Source organism: Alternaria ethzedia, assembly GCF_023757985.1.
Source record: "Alternaria ethzedia strain BMP 0044 chromosome Unknown scaffold_21, whole genome shotgun sequence".
Lineage (NCBI taxonomy): Eukaryota > Fungi > Ascomycota > Dothideomycetes > Pleosporales > Pleosporaceae > Alternaria > Alternaria ethzedia.
Window position 1 is genome coordinate 156,633 of NW_026056214.1, and position 14,002 is coordinate 170,634.

General features: G+C 51.8%; 4 protein-coding genes across 4 annotated transcripts; 2 read left to right on the forward strand and 2 right to left on the reverse strand.

Moving 5' to 3' along the window:
• Window positions 1-104: 104 nt before the first annotated feature.
• NUT2 (RNA polymerase II mediator complex subunit) lies at window positions 105-632 on the forward strand (the record flags this gene model as incomplete). Its single annotated transcript, XM_049379134.1, has 3 exons — window positions 105-126; window positions 173-290; window positions 344-632. 3 exons carry the CDS (start codon window positions 105-107, stop codon window positions 630-632), a joined length of 429 nt encoding a protein of 142 aa, XP_049231045.1.
• A 2,950-nt stretch (window positions 633-3,582) lies between these two features.
• Window positions 3,583-5,584, reverse strand: J4E87_007541 (uncharacterized protein; the record flags this gene model as incomplete). Its single annotated transcript, XM_049379135.1, has 5 exons — window positions 3,583-4,029; window positions 4,082-4,459; window positions 4,517-4,896; window positions 4,949-5,304; window positions 5,352-5,584. The coding sequence occupies 5 exons, from the start codon at window positions 5,582-5,584 to the stop codon at window positions 3,583-3,585; spliced, it is 1,794 nt and encodes a 597-aa protein (XP_049231046.1).
• Window positions 5,585-6,746: 1,162 nt separating this feature from the next.
• Window positions 6,747-10,829, forward strand: J4E87_007542 (uncharacterized protein; the record flags this gene model as incomplete). Its single annotated transcript, XM_049379136.1, has 7 exons — window positions 6,747-6,953; window positions 7,010-7,279; window positions 7,551-7,987; window positions 8,056-8,813; window positions 8,853-8,955; window positions 9,201-9,710; window positions 9,761-10,829. The coding sequence occupies 7 exons, from the start codon at window positions 6,747-6,749 to the stop codon at window positions 10,827-10,829; spliced, it is 3,354 nt and encodes a 1,117-aa protein (XP_049231047.1).
• Window positions 10,830-10,998: 169 nt separating this feature from the next.
• Window positions 10,999-12,734, reverse strand: J4E87_007543 (uncharacterized protein; the record flags this gene model as incomplete). Its single annotated transcript, XM_049379137.1, has 4 exons — window positions 10,999-11,103; window positions 11,159-11,962; window positions 12,019-12,381; window positions 12,429-12,734. 4 exons carry the CDS (start codon window positions 12,732-12,734, stop codon window positions 10,999-11,001), a joined length of 1,578 nt encoding a protein of 525 aa, XP_049231048.1.
• Window positions 12,735-14,002: the final 1,268 nt, after the last annotated feature.

Sequence of the window (14,002 nt, forward strand, 5' to 3'; positions counted from 1 at the left end):
AGCCTTGGCGCGTTCCTCTTTGTGACGCGCGCCGCGTCGGCCATCGCACAGCACCAGCCTTCCTAATACCAAACCTCACAGCACCACTTACTCTCGCCAACATCATGGCAGCGTTAAGTCCCGATGGTATGTAGTGCGGTACTTCTTCGGCTCGTTCTAACGTGTGCGATAGCGGCGATAATCGACGTGGAAGGTCAGCTGAAAGACATCGTGCAAAACCTCTATAACCTCATCGTGCAAGCGTACGACCACCATGGAAGCAAGACGCAGGAGGCCATAAGGCGGGAGATGTATGCGATAGCTACACCCTGCGTGTAAGCTTTTGAGGCTAACCGTACCGTAGCCAGTCGCTCGTTCAGAACCTGGTTAAATTGTCGAGGACAGCGCCGTCCGTGAACATCAACATTCCTCCAGAGGTCATGTCCTACGTTGAGAACTCCAGGAACCCGGATATCTTCACGCGCGAATTTGTTGAGACCGTGCAGCGAATGAACCAGATGCTGTACGGTCGCGTCGACGCATACCGAGCGCTTCAAGAACAACTCGCCCTGCACGTCTCGAGCGCTATTCCAGAACTCAGAGAAGACGTGACCTCTGTTGTCGAGTCTACAGGCGGCAAGATGCGCGTCTAGGCTCATTACCTTCACCAGACCCAGGTGAATACCTTAAGCGGATTCAAAGTAGCTTCGCAATCACAATATGGATGCTGGAACAGCACGGACACATGCGACGACCAAACTCAGATCACCGAATATACCAACGAGTACCACATAGCCAATGCATTACGGGCGGTGATAGTTACGACATGGTTGGTATACGGATCAACACTCCGACAGGTGGGGAAGTGCATCAATGAATGCGACCTCGTCCAGATGCTTGGTCAGTCGACTCCGACAATACTCGGAGTAGCATTGGATGCTTCAGACATGGAGAAGATCCCCACAAAACACGAATGAAGACGTCGTTGTAGATGCTGTGCTCTTTTGGGAAAAGATATTGGCAGGGATTGCATTATCCAACACGTTACAACGAGCTTACTTCTCAGAAGGAACAACAACACTCTCAATCTACTAGATTCGATTGCAGCTATCTCCATGCGTCCGTCACATCCGGCTGAGCCACATTGCATCCCTTGCTTCTGCTACCGATTCAGCATGGCGCGATGCTTCCTCTAGACGGCTGTTACACACGGCATTTCATTGATGTGCCGGGTTTAAACTATGTTTCATTACATCACATTCGTCTCTAGTATTCTGCGTCATGTCTCTTCACATCATATTGTGCGATGAAGGATCTCGTACGATGTAAACCTTCGGCATCCTTGCATAACAGCACACAATCTCGCAGTGCCCAAAACGATGCTAGTTCTCGCTGATCCCGGGCACTCTTTATGAAGATCTCGGCGCTATTGAATGTCGGGCACTTCATCGCTCACATTCAGCGTTCCTTCAGATCCACTTCGGTTCTTTGTCATACTTACAAACCGTGTCTTCATATGAGACCTATGTTAATATGTGAAGCAAGTCTCTATCATATAACAACGTATGGATGCTAAATTTAGTATAATTGCAGCGGTGCGACAATGGGTGTTGGAACTCTCGGTCCGATGGAGATGTCATGCGTTGTGTTGACAGTCTACACGACTCGCTCGGCCGAGTTTCGCGTATAGCCTGACCATAGCAGTTTTTTCCAGGAAGCTATAGCGATACAATAACATGTGAAGGCAGCCGCTCACATCATCCGCTCCGCTCACGTACCGACCTTGGTTGGATGCAGTTCGAGTGAAATCGAGGATTTGTTACTAACAGCAACATTAATAGGCCACGATTATCTAGTTACAACGTAACACTGTTTGGGGTATGCTGACCTAAAGCTTTGCCAAAGTTATCAATTCGTGCGATGCGCACGCAACTTCACAGTTTCTGTCATTATCTCATTGACGCAGGCGCATCCTGATGAGATGTATATGCCTCAAACCCCTCTTGGTAACACTTGTATGTAATTTCACATTCTTCACCTTTCCCTGATTGACTTATTGCACCCCAGTTTGAACACGATGTGAAGCAATGCACCATTATCATTGAGCTGGGAAGAGGCTGCCGTTGAATCTAGAGGAAGAGTTCCTGCAAACGCTTGTACGAGTTCTCCAGCCCGTATGACACTACATCGGCTTCGTATGCTTGTCTCTGTACCTTACAAGATCTCACAGATGTCTTCAGCAAACCTTATGACTCTTACTACTTCCGTACATATCCGTGCGGTATGGTCATTCACTGTCTGATTTTGGATTACAACACGCAACCTCTACCATTCACTACTTAGCAAACGAATCGCCTGTGACATTATACGCATACAAACACTGTGACTCTCTTATACACGGTTGCCCCTGCTCTCTGGATTGATCGAGTCCTTTATCGCCCCTGTGCTTTACACTACGCACTCACTAGCAGTCCAAGATTCTTCAACCCGCTTAGCCCGCAAACGCTCCAGACACTAGCGAACGGACAAACAAACTAATCACGCCATAGTTTAGTCAACCGGATTCCAGAAAGAGTTGAAGGCCAACATGACGTCGTTTTTCTCCAGGCCAGTTGCTCCTACATGGACTTCCAGATGCCAGAATGCAGCGCCGCTCTTGTCATCACCAGCGCCAGCAACCGCGTCAAGTGTTGCGCATGAGCTTTGCGACTCTCCAAATGCATTCGAGCGTCCAGAAATCCAGCGGCTCATATCATGGGAGATCGTCCCCTGTCTACATCGCCTACCGCCCTCTCCTGTTCCCAGCCGTTCACCGAGCCCTGATCCGTCTCTTCCAGAACGTCAGCCCTCAAAGCCCAATATCCACGCAGAGTCTCCAGAGGCGAAGCCAGAGCTCTCATCATCTGACTCCTGTCCCCAAATGAGCACTTCCTGGATATCCTTCGAAGAGATAACACACACTGAAGCCACCTACCCTCCTGAATACACAATACCCTTTGAGTTTGATACAGAAGCCTTCCCAGCTCATGCACATCTCTTTCCCTCCTCACCAAACGGCACATGGCGTAATGAGTCCGTCCACGCTTTGACGCATCCTACGGCTGTTGATTACGCAGCGCTATATGCGAAACTATGTACACTGGCCGAGGAAGCAACGGATGAGTTCGTTGCAAGAGTAAACCAAGCATTCGAAGGTAGGGACGTACCGGCAATGCACGATAAGGTCATGCAGATCTTTCCTTCGGTCTCAATGCCGGATATGAGAGATATCGAAAAGGCTATAGATACTGGGTGTGACTGGGGAGAGGAACTGTTTGAGCAGAGAGGACGGAGGAGGACTAGAAGGTGGCGGTAAGTGAAGCGTAGGCAGAAGTTCGATGGAGAAAGAAATAAGTGGTCCATGACCACATTGTTCAAAACATCAGATCTTGGCAGCTGGAGGAATAGTGTAGCCAAATATTATATTATATTAAGTTATCTTCAATGCCTGAACGGCCTTTTGAGAGAAACGAACATTAGTCTAATGACTCAGCGTCGCGGCCGCCATGAAACCCCTCGCTAAATCAACAGTTTTGTCTATTTCGTAGCCGTACCAAAGTCTGCCTAGTCCTCTCGATGAAGACTACCCGCCCGTTGACGCATGGCAGAGTGTGGGTGCGCAGCCTCTTCCTCGTCTCGGGGACCACCAGCACCACCCTCCATAAAACCGCCGGCCTGCATGCCACTCGGTGTTCCACCAAAGCTGACCAATACAGACGGGTTGTCTGCCGTCAGAGCGTCCAATACGTCCAACTCGTGTGCTGTGAACCATTTCGGCATCAAGAATGTGCGTAGCGGGATGAGGGCAATAATGAGGACCGGAAAGCCGATAGCGGCAATGGTTTGCGAGATGGCGACTGTGCATGCGACACCAAGAATCTGAAGACCGATGAAAAGCCGAATCTTGTTGCGTGAGACGCGGTTGAGCGGGTTGTCGCGCTGGATGAAGCGCTTTTCCGACATGAGGTAGAGCGCCTTGCTGACAATGCCGTTCGATTCTATGGAGCCCCACTATGAAGAGATTAGCATATGGTATCGAACTTCAAGATGGGTCAACACTTACACCGACGACGAAGAATACGCCAGCAAAGACTGCTGCGGGCATGGTGTGTAGTACGATAAGTAAGGGACCGGTCATGGTACCCCAGATGGCCATACCCATCAAAAAATGACTGATTCGCTGCTCGACAACAGCAGTAGCCTTGACGAATGGCTTGCGGATCTCACCACCATCTTCCGTTTTGGTGATCTCCAGCCTAGTTTCGTAAACGGTCAGAGAGTCTGTATGTACCGGTGCTTGCGGAACCAGGCCGTTGGGAAGTGGGAGGCCGATGACGCCACCAACAAAGCATGTGCAGCCGAGAAGGAAAAAGTCCCAGTGAAAACCAGCGGGCTTTTTGAGGGGGTATTGGCGGGCCTGTGCGGTGAGGGATGACACATTCTGTTGCCAATGGTTAGCGTTCGCGTTCGCCAGTGCTAGAAGACGTGTATGACTTACGTGGTCGTAGTAGAACAACAGCATCATCAAGAACCCAAATGGCAAAGCCACGAATACCCACTTGACGTCAAGATTCCAGAATTCAATCACCCAGTTCCTGTCCTGCGTCGGTGCAAAAGCCTTGCCGATAGGAACTCGGTATAACCCAGTCTCCTCCAGACGTCCAGGAATATGCGAGAAACCGACCCAAAACAGGGTAGGGAAGACGAAGGAGTAATCGGCGATGATGCTACGAATACCTGGGGTAAACACCGTACTGTTACCAAGCTTCTCGAGGCCGTAAACAGAGCCGAAATAACATATCGCAATGACGATGGAGAGGTAGCCACCGTCAAAACCGGATTCTTGGAACAGATACACTAGCTCTTCAACACCCTTGACTGGATGCAGGTCAATATAGTGTCTTGATATGGCCAGTGACTAGATACATACCACAGTAGATAATTCCAACATACATACCGAACGTCTCACTCGAGAAGTCAGTGACATAGGCCATGTAGTCGCTGAAGTTTCCGAATGCTACGATCCAGTGAAAGATGGCAGCCCAAATTCCAACCCACGCGGTAAATGCTGGATAAATGGAAGGGTCATATTGGGTAACAATGTCGTAGATGGTGTAGTTGAAGAGCGCGATCAGACCAGTGACTCCTACGATGGTGAGGGGTTGGCACGCGAGCAGACTAAACACCATGGCTGCTAATGCGGACGAAAACAGGGCTTCGTTGATGCCAAAGAACCCGCCCGTTCGACGGTACATGTCGAGTGTGAACGCAATGGCAGGTAATACGCTATATTGGTCAGTCTGAGACTTGAGCGTCTATCGAGATAGACTTACTTTACGAAGTACATGCGAACTGTACTGGCGAAAGCCCTATACGTGAGCGCATCGGTTATGTCGCTCCAGTAATAAGGTAGTCTCCTCTTGACATCGTGATACATGCCGCGACCAGGTTGGAGAATGCGCCATCTCCGCCATCCTCTCGCGCCTTGGAAGGTGTACGATTCGTGTGTTGCGGTCCTCTCTAGTATTTCCTTGCTGTTCGAATTTGTCGCGTCTGGCGAATCCATGATGACGGATATGCAAGTTGAATGGACTACAAACGGACAATGGATGCGAAGCCGCAGAAACTAAAGCTGAAGGAAACCGATCGACGCGATAGATGTGTGCATAGTTTGATCCGGACCCTGAGCACCTAGTCTATATACGCGGGATCAAGTCCAATTACAGAAGCCGGCGCACTACGGCCCCAATGTCATAGCTAAGCTTGGCATCTGTGGAGATCGAGGTTTTGCCATCGATGGGCGAACTGCTTGTGCGCGGAAGGAGACATGACGATGAGGCTCAGCATGAAGACATTAGACAAATGCGGATACTTGGCTCGAAAGACAGTCTCTGCGCTTCCGACAGGATTTCGTTGTGGTTGTTCGCGATAAGCATGTTCATTGTTGAGACCATGTTTGGTTGTTTGGTGACGTCTGCCGGAGTAGAGGCCTCGCGCACGTGGTTAGCGTGGCCGTTAGTTCCCGTGCCATGCTGAGGAAGGTCGCCATTAGCCCTGTGTTCCATGGGAGCTAAACCACTCGAGAACCCAACAGACACCATCAGCCCTGTCGCCTGCGGCTTTTTTCTGTCTGCTCGAGCAGCAACTTCCATGGTCTGGGTCAACGTGCACGTTACAACCCAAACTCCGCAACCACGACCATCGTCTGCATGGAACCGTGCAGCTGTGACATTACTTCCAATTGGTCTAGACGTCTGTACCACACCAAAATGACGTACACGGCTCGCCGAGCGTATGACTGACGCCAAGCGCCATACCGCACGCGGTCAAGAGCGTTTCCATTCCACCCCGGTATCTTTAACAGCTGCTTGAGCAGAATTTCCATCGGCATCGTCACGTTTCCGCGCGCTCCTATTGCGGCATATAGAAAGAGGTGAACAGTGTCGCGACATTGCGACATTCGATCCGGTTAGACTTCGGACAGTTTGTTCAGCCCGTGAACACCCACCAACCTTCCATTACCGCACGTCTGTAGCGAGTGTTGTTTCGCATACTGAGGTATTTCTATGGTACGGAGATACCTCCACTGTAAAACTTCTAGTGGGCATTGTGGTAGGTTTTAAATATATCACCCACCTACCCGCGCAATGCTCAAGCTTCTTAGCGTCCGGTGTCAACTCCACAGGCTTAATTAATCGTCCGGAGTCTTATCGATATACCTCCTTAAAATGAACGCTCTCCAGGACGTCGATGGACTTTCAGAATGCATCGGCAAGGCGATCCAGGAACATCTTGCTAGATTCAATATCAACATTGCATGGCCGCAGCTCGACAACCTGGATCATCCCATCCTTCGTGTCGAGGCTTTTCTTGAGGAAGCCGATGCCACCCATGCAGCGAGAGCGCAGTCCGAAAAGATCGCATCGGTGAGTTACGTTCCCACCACACTCCCACTGCCAGTGTGCAGTAGCGTGTGCTCACGCGTCCACAGAGAACCGTCGATCTGGCGGGCATGAGGACACCCGCCCCCACAGCAAGCCCAGCCGCAATCGATCTTCAAAACTTTGATGAGACCTCGTCAATGGACGAGTCTCATTCGCGGGACGAGTCGTCCTCGTCGGTACAACAACCCCGCGAGCCCCGCAGGAAAGGCACTGGCGGTCTGAGGGTGTCGCACACTCAGTCATCGTTTCAAGAAGATCTGAGCGAACACCAACGGCAAATGCAGGTTGATAGCCGCAGCTTCCCAAAGCGGAAGAAGGTACGTGAACTCTCCTAGGCGACGTCGCTCTCTCAGGCATGCCAACCTAGGGAAAAACTGAACAGCCTGGAGCCTACGTTGACGTCGGGTTACCTACTTTGCAAGTTTTCGTCTCAATGTAGGCTCCAGGGTGTTGAGTTTTTTCCTAGGTTGGCGTGCAGGTACTCGCTGGACCCTCAGTGGGGGAACGAGTGGGCTGCTTTTTCGTGCACAGAAATACGTGATGCGCATATGCTCGCCCATCTTTCTTGAACTAGCTGACCATTCCCAGGTAGCATCGGAGAAGTTTGTCTTCCAACCGTCCACTCTGGACAAGCTCATCATCGGCATCTGGGAGCAAGTACACAGCACGCTCAACCTCGACCCGAAAGCGATCTTTGAACAGTTCCAAGTAACGCCCAATGGATCCTCCATGAGCATGGGCATGGTCGGCCATGCGCATACCGACGAAACACCTTCCGCCATGGCAGTACTCAACAACGCTCCGAATCCGATATCCGAATCCTTCAGTCAGATGAATGTCTTTTGTCGCAAAGTTACACAAGCGAGTCGCGTGTGCCGGTCCATCGAAATGATCGTACAAGCCCGCTGGGTCGAACTGTTTGAGGAGCAGGTGCTATACCGGAGCCAATTGAGACCAGAGCTGTCCACAACAAAGCATAGGAAAGCTGTGTTCATGGAAGCGTGTCAGGACTTCGATTGGTCGGAGTAAGTACAGACACCTGGGATTGCGCAAGCATCTTGGATCGCATTCGCTGACTGCTGTGCCACCTTAGAAAGGAACTACGCAACAAAATGGCCATTTGGCGTGGCTACAAAGAAGTGAAGGATTCAGCAGGCTGGGCTGCACTTGTCTTCGCTGGCATGGGCATATACCGGTTCTGCAAGTACCGAGTTGGGTTCGATAAAGACGCCATGCGCCGGCTACGGAATCTGCGAAAACGTCTCGAAGTCGCGGCCGATACCCTACATCCCCATTGGCGCCAGCTTTTGTCCATAGTAGGCGAATCGCAAACCCTTCAATACCCTGGCCATCCGCACGACTGGGTAGTCTTCGAAGACGGATCAGATCCTGTGCCACTGCGCCAAACATATCTGCTCCAAGACCCTTACTTTGCCTTCGAACACATCGACGAGTCGATCATCGATGAATCAGTTTGGGGATGCGAAGACCCACGCTGGACACCACAGTCGAGCGCAGTGACAAGACCAGGCGGAGCCTACATCTGCGCCTTGTGTAACGAGCCGCAGTCCGACAAACCGCAAGACAACTCCTGTTTCTGTTTTCCGACCCTGTTCGGCTGTGTAAAGCGAAAGCCACCGCCTGTTCAGATCCTGCGGACTTCCGATGGCAGAAACAACGGTCTAGCTGCATTGACCTCCTTCGACCGTGGTACAGCAATCGGCGAGCTGGTTGGCCTGATCACAAACGGTGTTAGACATCTCGATGTGCTGGATAGCTCAACACCCCTGGCCAGCTATCAAATCTGGCAAGGAAGGGCAGGAAACTTCACTCGCTTCATCAACCACAGCTGTAAGCCGAATGCGCAATGCTCTACATTCACTTGGATAGATACCCAGAGGGTGGTTCTGGTCAGCAAGGGGATAGATGCGGGAAAAGAGGTTACATTGGACTACGGAGACAAGTATTGGGCTGGGCTAGACAAGAGCTGTCTGTGTGGGGAGAGTTGTTGCAGGTATCGGAGAGATGGAAGGATGAGATAACATTGTTGGAAGCGACTTGCTATGTTTAACGCACACTTGATAGAACACAGCAATCTTTTTAAACAGCTAATGTGTTCGAGCTGCGGCAAACGCCATCTTGGTGCAATAATCGCAAATGTTGGGGTCCAGACGTGAAAGGCGCGTGTTGCAGTATCGATAAGACTAGCGCGACAGACCCCTGCACAAAATTTCGGAGACACTCGAACCTGAACCATCAGCGTGTCTGCGAAACATCAACAACAACCATGGCGACTTACGATTACAGCGAGTCTGGCGCATCCGACCAGGAGATACTTGAGGCGCAATCTGGGGCCAGAAAGAGAAGGAGACTGTCACCGACCGAGCCCGAGAGTTCAGCTTCCGAGGCTGAAGCTGAGAAGCCGCTGCCAGTAGCAGCACCAACGATCTCGCGCATCAAAGCGAAACAGCAAGACAAGTCGACGAATACCGCCAGTTCTGCACCCAAAGTCAACCCGAAGCTGGATTTTGCAACGCTCAATGTAGCACCATGGCTCTGCACTTCTTTGGCCAGCATGGGAATCAAGCGCCCAACGGGCATTCAGGCATCCTGTATCCCTGAGATCCTCAAGGGAAAGGACTGTATTGGTGGATCGAGAACCGGTACAGGTAAAACTGTAGCGTTTTCTGTGCCGATAATGCAGAAATGGGCGGAGGACCCAAGCGGCATCTTCGCCGTTATCGTCACGTGAGTACAAACCATTGCTGCCATGTGGGCAGTAGCTAATAGCCATGTAGGCCGACCCGCGAGCTCGCGATCCAGATTTACGAACAAGTGAAAGCGATCTCAGCGCCTCAATCTATGAAACCAATCCTTGTTACCGGAGGTTCAGACCAGCGTTCCCAGGCCATCGCTCTCGCAACGCGTCCCCACGTTGTAATAGCGACACCAGGCCGTCTGGCAGAGCACATCCGCACTTCAGGCGAAGACACCATCTGCGGCCTCCGCCGCGTGCGCTTCGTCGTCTTCGACGAAGCCGATCGTCTTCTCGCCCCAGGAAAAGGCTCCATGCTGCCCGATCTCGAGACGTGCCTCTCCGCTCTACCCCCCAAGGAAACGCGACAGACTCTCTTATTCACGGCGACCGTAACCCCAGAGGTTCTAGCGCTGAAATCGCAACCGCGCGCACCGGGTCGTCTCCCCATCTTCGTGTCCGAAGTCGATACAGAGGATCTAGCAATTCCGCCCAAGCTGCAGCAGAAGTACCTCCAAACACCTGTCACGCACAAAGAATGCTACCTGCACGTCCTATTGAACACGCCCGAGAACCTCAAAAAGAGCGTCATAATCTTCTGCAACCGTACCAAAACCGCCACGCTACTAGAATACATGCTGCGTTTCCTCGCTCACCGCGTAACAGCCCTGCACTCAGGCCTCAAGCAAAACGACCGCGTGAGCAACCTCGCTCGCTTCCGCGCACAAGCCGCTAGAATCCTGGTCGCCACCGACGTCGCAGCCCGCGGTCTGGATATCCCAGAGGTAGCTCTCGTTATCAATTTCGACGTGCCCCGTGACCCAGACGATTACATCCATCGTGTTGGTCGTACGGCGCGTGCGGGCCGGGTGGGAACGAGCATCACGTTGATTGGACAGAGGGATGTGGAGTTGATTCTGGCGATTGAAGCAAGGGTGGGCAAGAAGATGGAGGAGTTTGAGGAGGAGGGTGTTAGTGTTGAAGGAAGGGTGGTGAGGGATGCGCTGAAGCCTGTGACGGAGAAGAAGAGGGAGGCGCTGTTGAGTATTGAGGAGGGGAGGGATGTGCTGGGGAAGCGCAAGGTGGGTATGCAGAGGAAGCGGGCGGAATAGATACATATATCCGGTCGAGTCCGTGGTAGATCGCATGCATAAGTCAAGCGGTATCATCTAGGGTAATTTCATACTCATGATCTTCAAATAATACACATTGTATGCTCTTCGCTAGAACGCTATAGATCGATACATGAAACAAGATACATTACTGATAACGCTTCGCTACTCACGGCGACCCCTTCCTTGGCCTAAATACTGTGTTGAAGTTCCTTTGCGTAACGAACCAAGCGTTATGAGTCTTCCACTCAGCATCAGGGTGCTCGAGCTCGATCTACGATCAATGTTAGTACCGTCCGGTCTTCAAAGTCATCATTAGTGAGACTTACCTCGAACCTCCTCAGAAAACTCGGCACCAGCTTGTAGATCTCAAGAAGACTGATGTTCTTTCCAATGCACGTCCTAGCCCCAGCACCAAACTGCAACATCGTGCCCTTCATTTCCTTCAGCTTGTCCGGACTGGCCTCAACCCAGCGTTCAGGGCGGAAAGTATCGACATCTACACCGAACACCTCCGGTCGGCGATGGACGATCCAAGCGTTGCATCCGACGATGGTGCCACCGGGAATGAATTCACCGCAGATCTGCATACCCTGCTTGGGTATGACGCGCTCAAGGATAAGTCCGGGTGCGGGGTGGAGACGGAAAGACTCTTGAATGACGGCGTCAAGGTAGGTGAGTTTTTGGGCTTCAGGCCAAGAGACGGTCTTGTCAGGGCGAGACTCGACAATGCCATCTGCTACAGCGGTATCCAATTCTTGCATAAGCTTCGCATAGACACGCGGGTGCTTGACGAGGAAGTAGAAGACGGCTGAAAGTGAGATGGCAGTTGTTTCTGAGCCAGCGAAGACCATAGATGTGCATGTTGACAGGATGCGGTTATCGTCCATAAATTCATGGTCGTGGCTTGCTTGCGCAAACTTGGAGAGGAGGTCGATGCCATGAGGGTTGGCTTTCTCGTCGTCGGAGAGACCGAAACGCTTGATCTTCTCGACTTGTGTGGCTCGCTCGTTGGATCGGTTCAGGGCGAAGAGGGTGACGGGGTGGACACGCTTGTCCAGGCCGATGCGCTGTGCGAGGAGGCTGATGGGGTTCTTCCAGAGAAGACGGTCGAGGATAGGAATTTGACCGACCTGAAAACGCGTAAGTATGACCCCATCTATGCCAGGTTCTGTTTGTGAGGACTTACCGGCGCGACATAGTCAAAGAACTTGCCCAAGAAGCCAATAATGTTGTCCACGTCCTTGTTTCCCTCGACAAAACCCAGTCGCTTACTCCACGTCAACTCGCCGATAACGTCAAAGGCGAAGAACTGCAGCCATTGACTGAAGTTGCAGCTCTGGCCAGTCTTCGCGTACATGTCCTCCGTCTTGTCCAGCCAGTATGTGAGTGTCGAGCTGACGAGAGGCTCGTAGTTGACGAGCGAACTCATGGAAAAAGCGTTGTTGACGCATCGGCGGTACTTCGCGTGGAAGTCTTCGTCGGTGGTGGAGAAGAGGGAGAGTAGCGGCGCGCCTTTGGAAACGGCGCCTTGGACGGGGTAGAAGTCGGACTGGAGAGATTAGCTATCGCTCAGTAGATCAACAGCCATATGCATACCTTGGTAACCCCCTTGTTCAGCCCATAAATAGCTTTGATAGCCTTTGGGTCCGCGAAAGACAAGACGTTCGGTCCCAGCCTGACGATGTCTCCATGCTTGCGATGCAACGCGAGGTTGGTCCATTGATGATTGTGCTTCGACACATCCCACAGCCGCCACCAGTTGGTGTATCCCGCAGCCCAATGTCCAGGGTATTTGTTCAGGCCATTCCAGTACTTGTTGTTGAGGAGATATGCGATGGTAGTCGTAGCCAGAACAAGCGGCCAGTACTGCACCAGCAGCGGGACGATCTCGTTGGCCAGCATGTTGCGCGACCAGTCTACCCGGTAATAAGATATTCGATCCGGGGTCCAGATAACGGTAGCACGTGAGTAGGTATATAGCAGAGTAAGCCGCGCGACACGTATAGAACGCTCGCCCGGGGCAAAAGCTCATATAAATGGCAGCCAGCCGTCGGGCCTGTGCCGCCCACTTCCCGCGTCGTCAGACAGTCGGGTCGGAGTCGGAATCGCCATCGCAACGCGTCTGGGTGCTTGCGCAGGCTCGTGTGTGTCGGCAGTTGATAGCTGAGGCGTGAGATGATGAAGGTGGGTCGGTGGCTGGATTCGCGCGGCTTGGAAGGATGACGCGGGGACAGTAGCTCCGGGGCGCTTTCGCGGGGTAAACCTCGTCCATCACACTGAACGCCCATCCGCAGCCCTATTCATTGGCCTCAAAACTCGGTTATCGCGATGCATCCAGTTTATCTACCTGACTCTGATTGGCTAAATCGCGTGCGTACAACACCACGCGGGATTGAAGTGATCGCAAACCCAAGTCTCTCACAACGCCTCTAGATTCGGCGCAGCATCGCCAATGTGCTCTGTGCTATTCTTGAACTGCCGATTATCGTCACTTCGACACCTAAACCTTGTGTGAGACGATAGCGAGGGTTTGTGGACCTTTTGCGTGTCGGCAGTTGTATTCGAATGTCATAATTGCAACTGCCGATATCTGAAGAGGGAATGGGCGCCGAAGCCTCCGAGGCTTCGTCACGTGGCTCCGGCTACATCTGGCCCTCGGCTGACATGTAACCTTTCCAGCAATTTGTGAGAATCATGAAACTTCATGTTCGTACGAGTCGTACAACGTAAGTTCGTTCAACGATCGGCAAAAATGTGCGCAATTTGTGTGCAATGCATGGTCTAAAAGCACGCTTATTAGAAGCACTGATTGCGAATCATGCGCATGGGGTTTATCGTAATGGTAGACGAGCCAAGTGGCATGTCTTGCATATAAACATGGGCAAGACCCAACTGCGTAACCCGGATATATGCAAGCCCAGTAGAGTCTCGACGTCAGCGGCCCTCCCGCACTTCTCGTTCGCCTTTCACACTCCGCATCACAAGATATACTCAATTGTTGAATTGTCTAGTGCAATTTGATAAGAGGAGTAAAGATTGAGTCGAGGTAGTGCGCGAAAGAGTAATGATCAAAGTTTTGTATTGCTATACAGGGTAGTACTTCTTCTTGCACAATGTTATGTCATGCCAAAGTCTCAACCGCCATCTACAGCTTAGCCGGTGTTGAACCG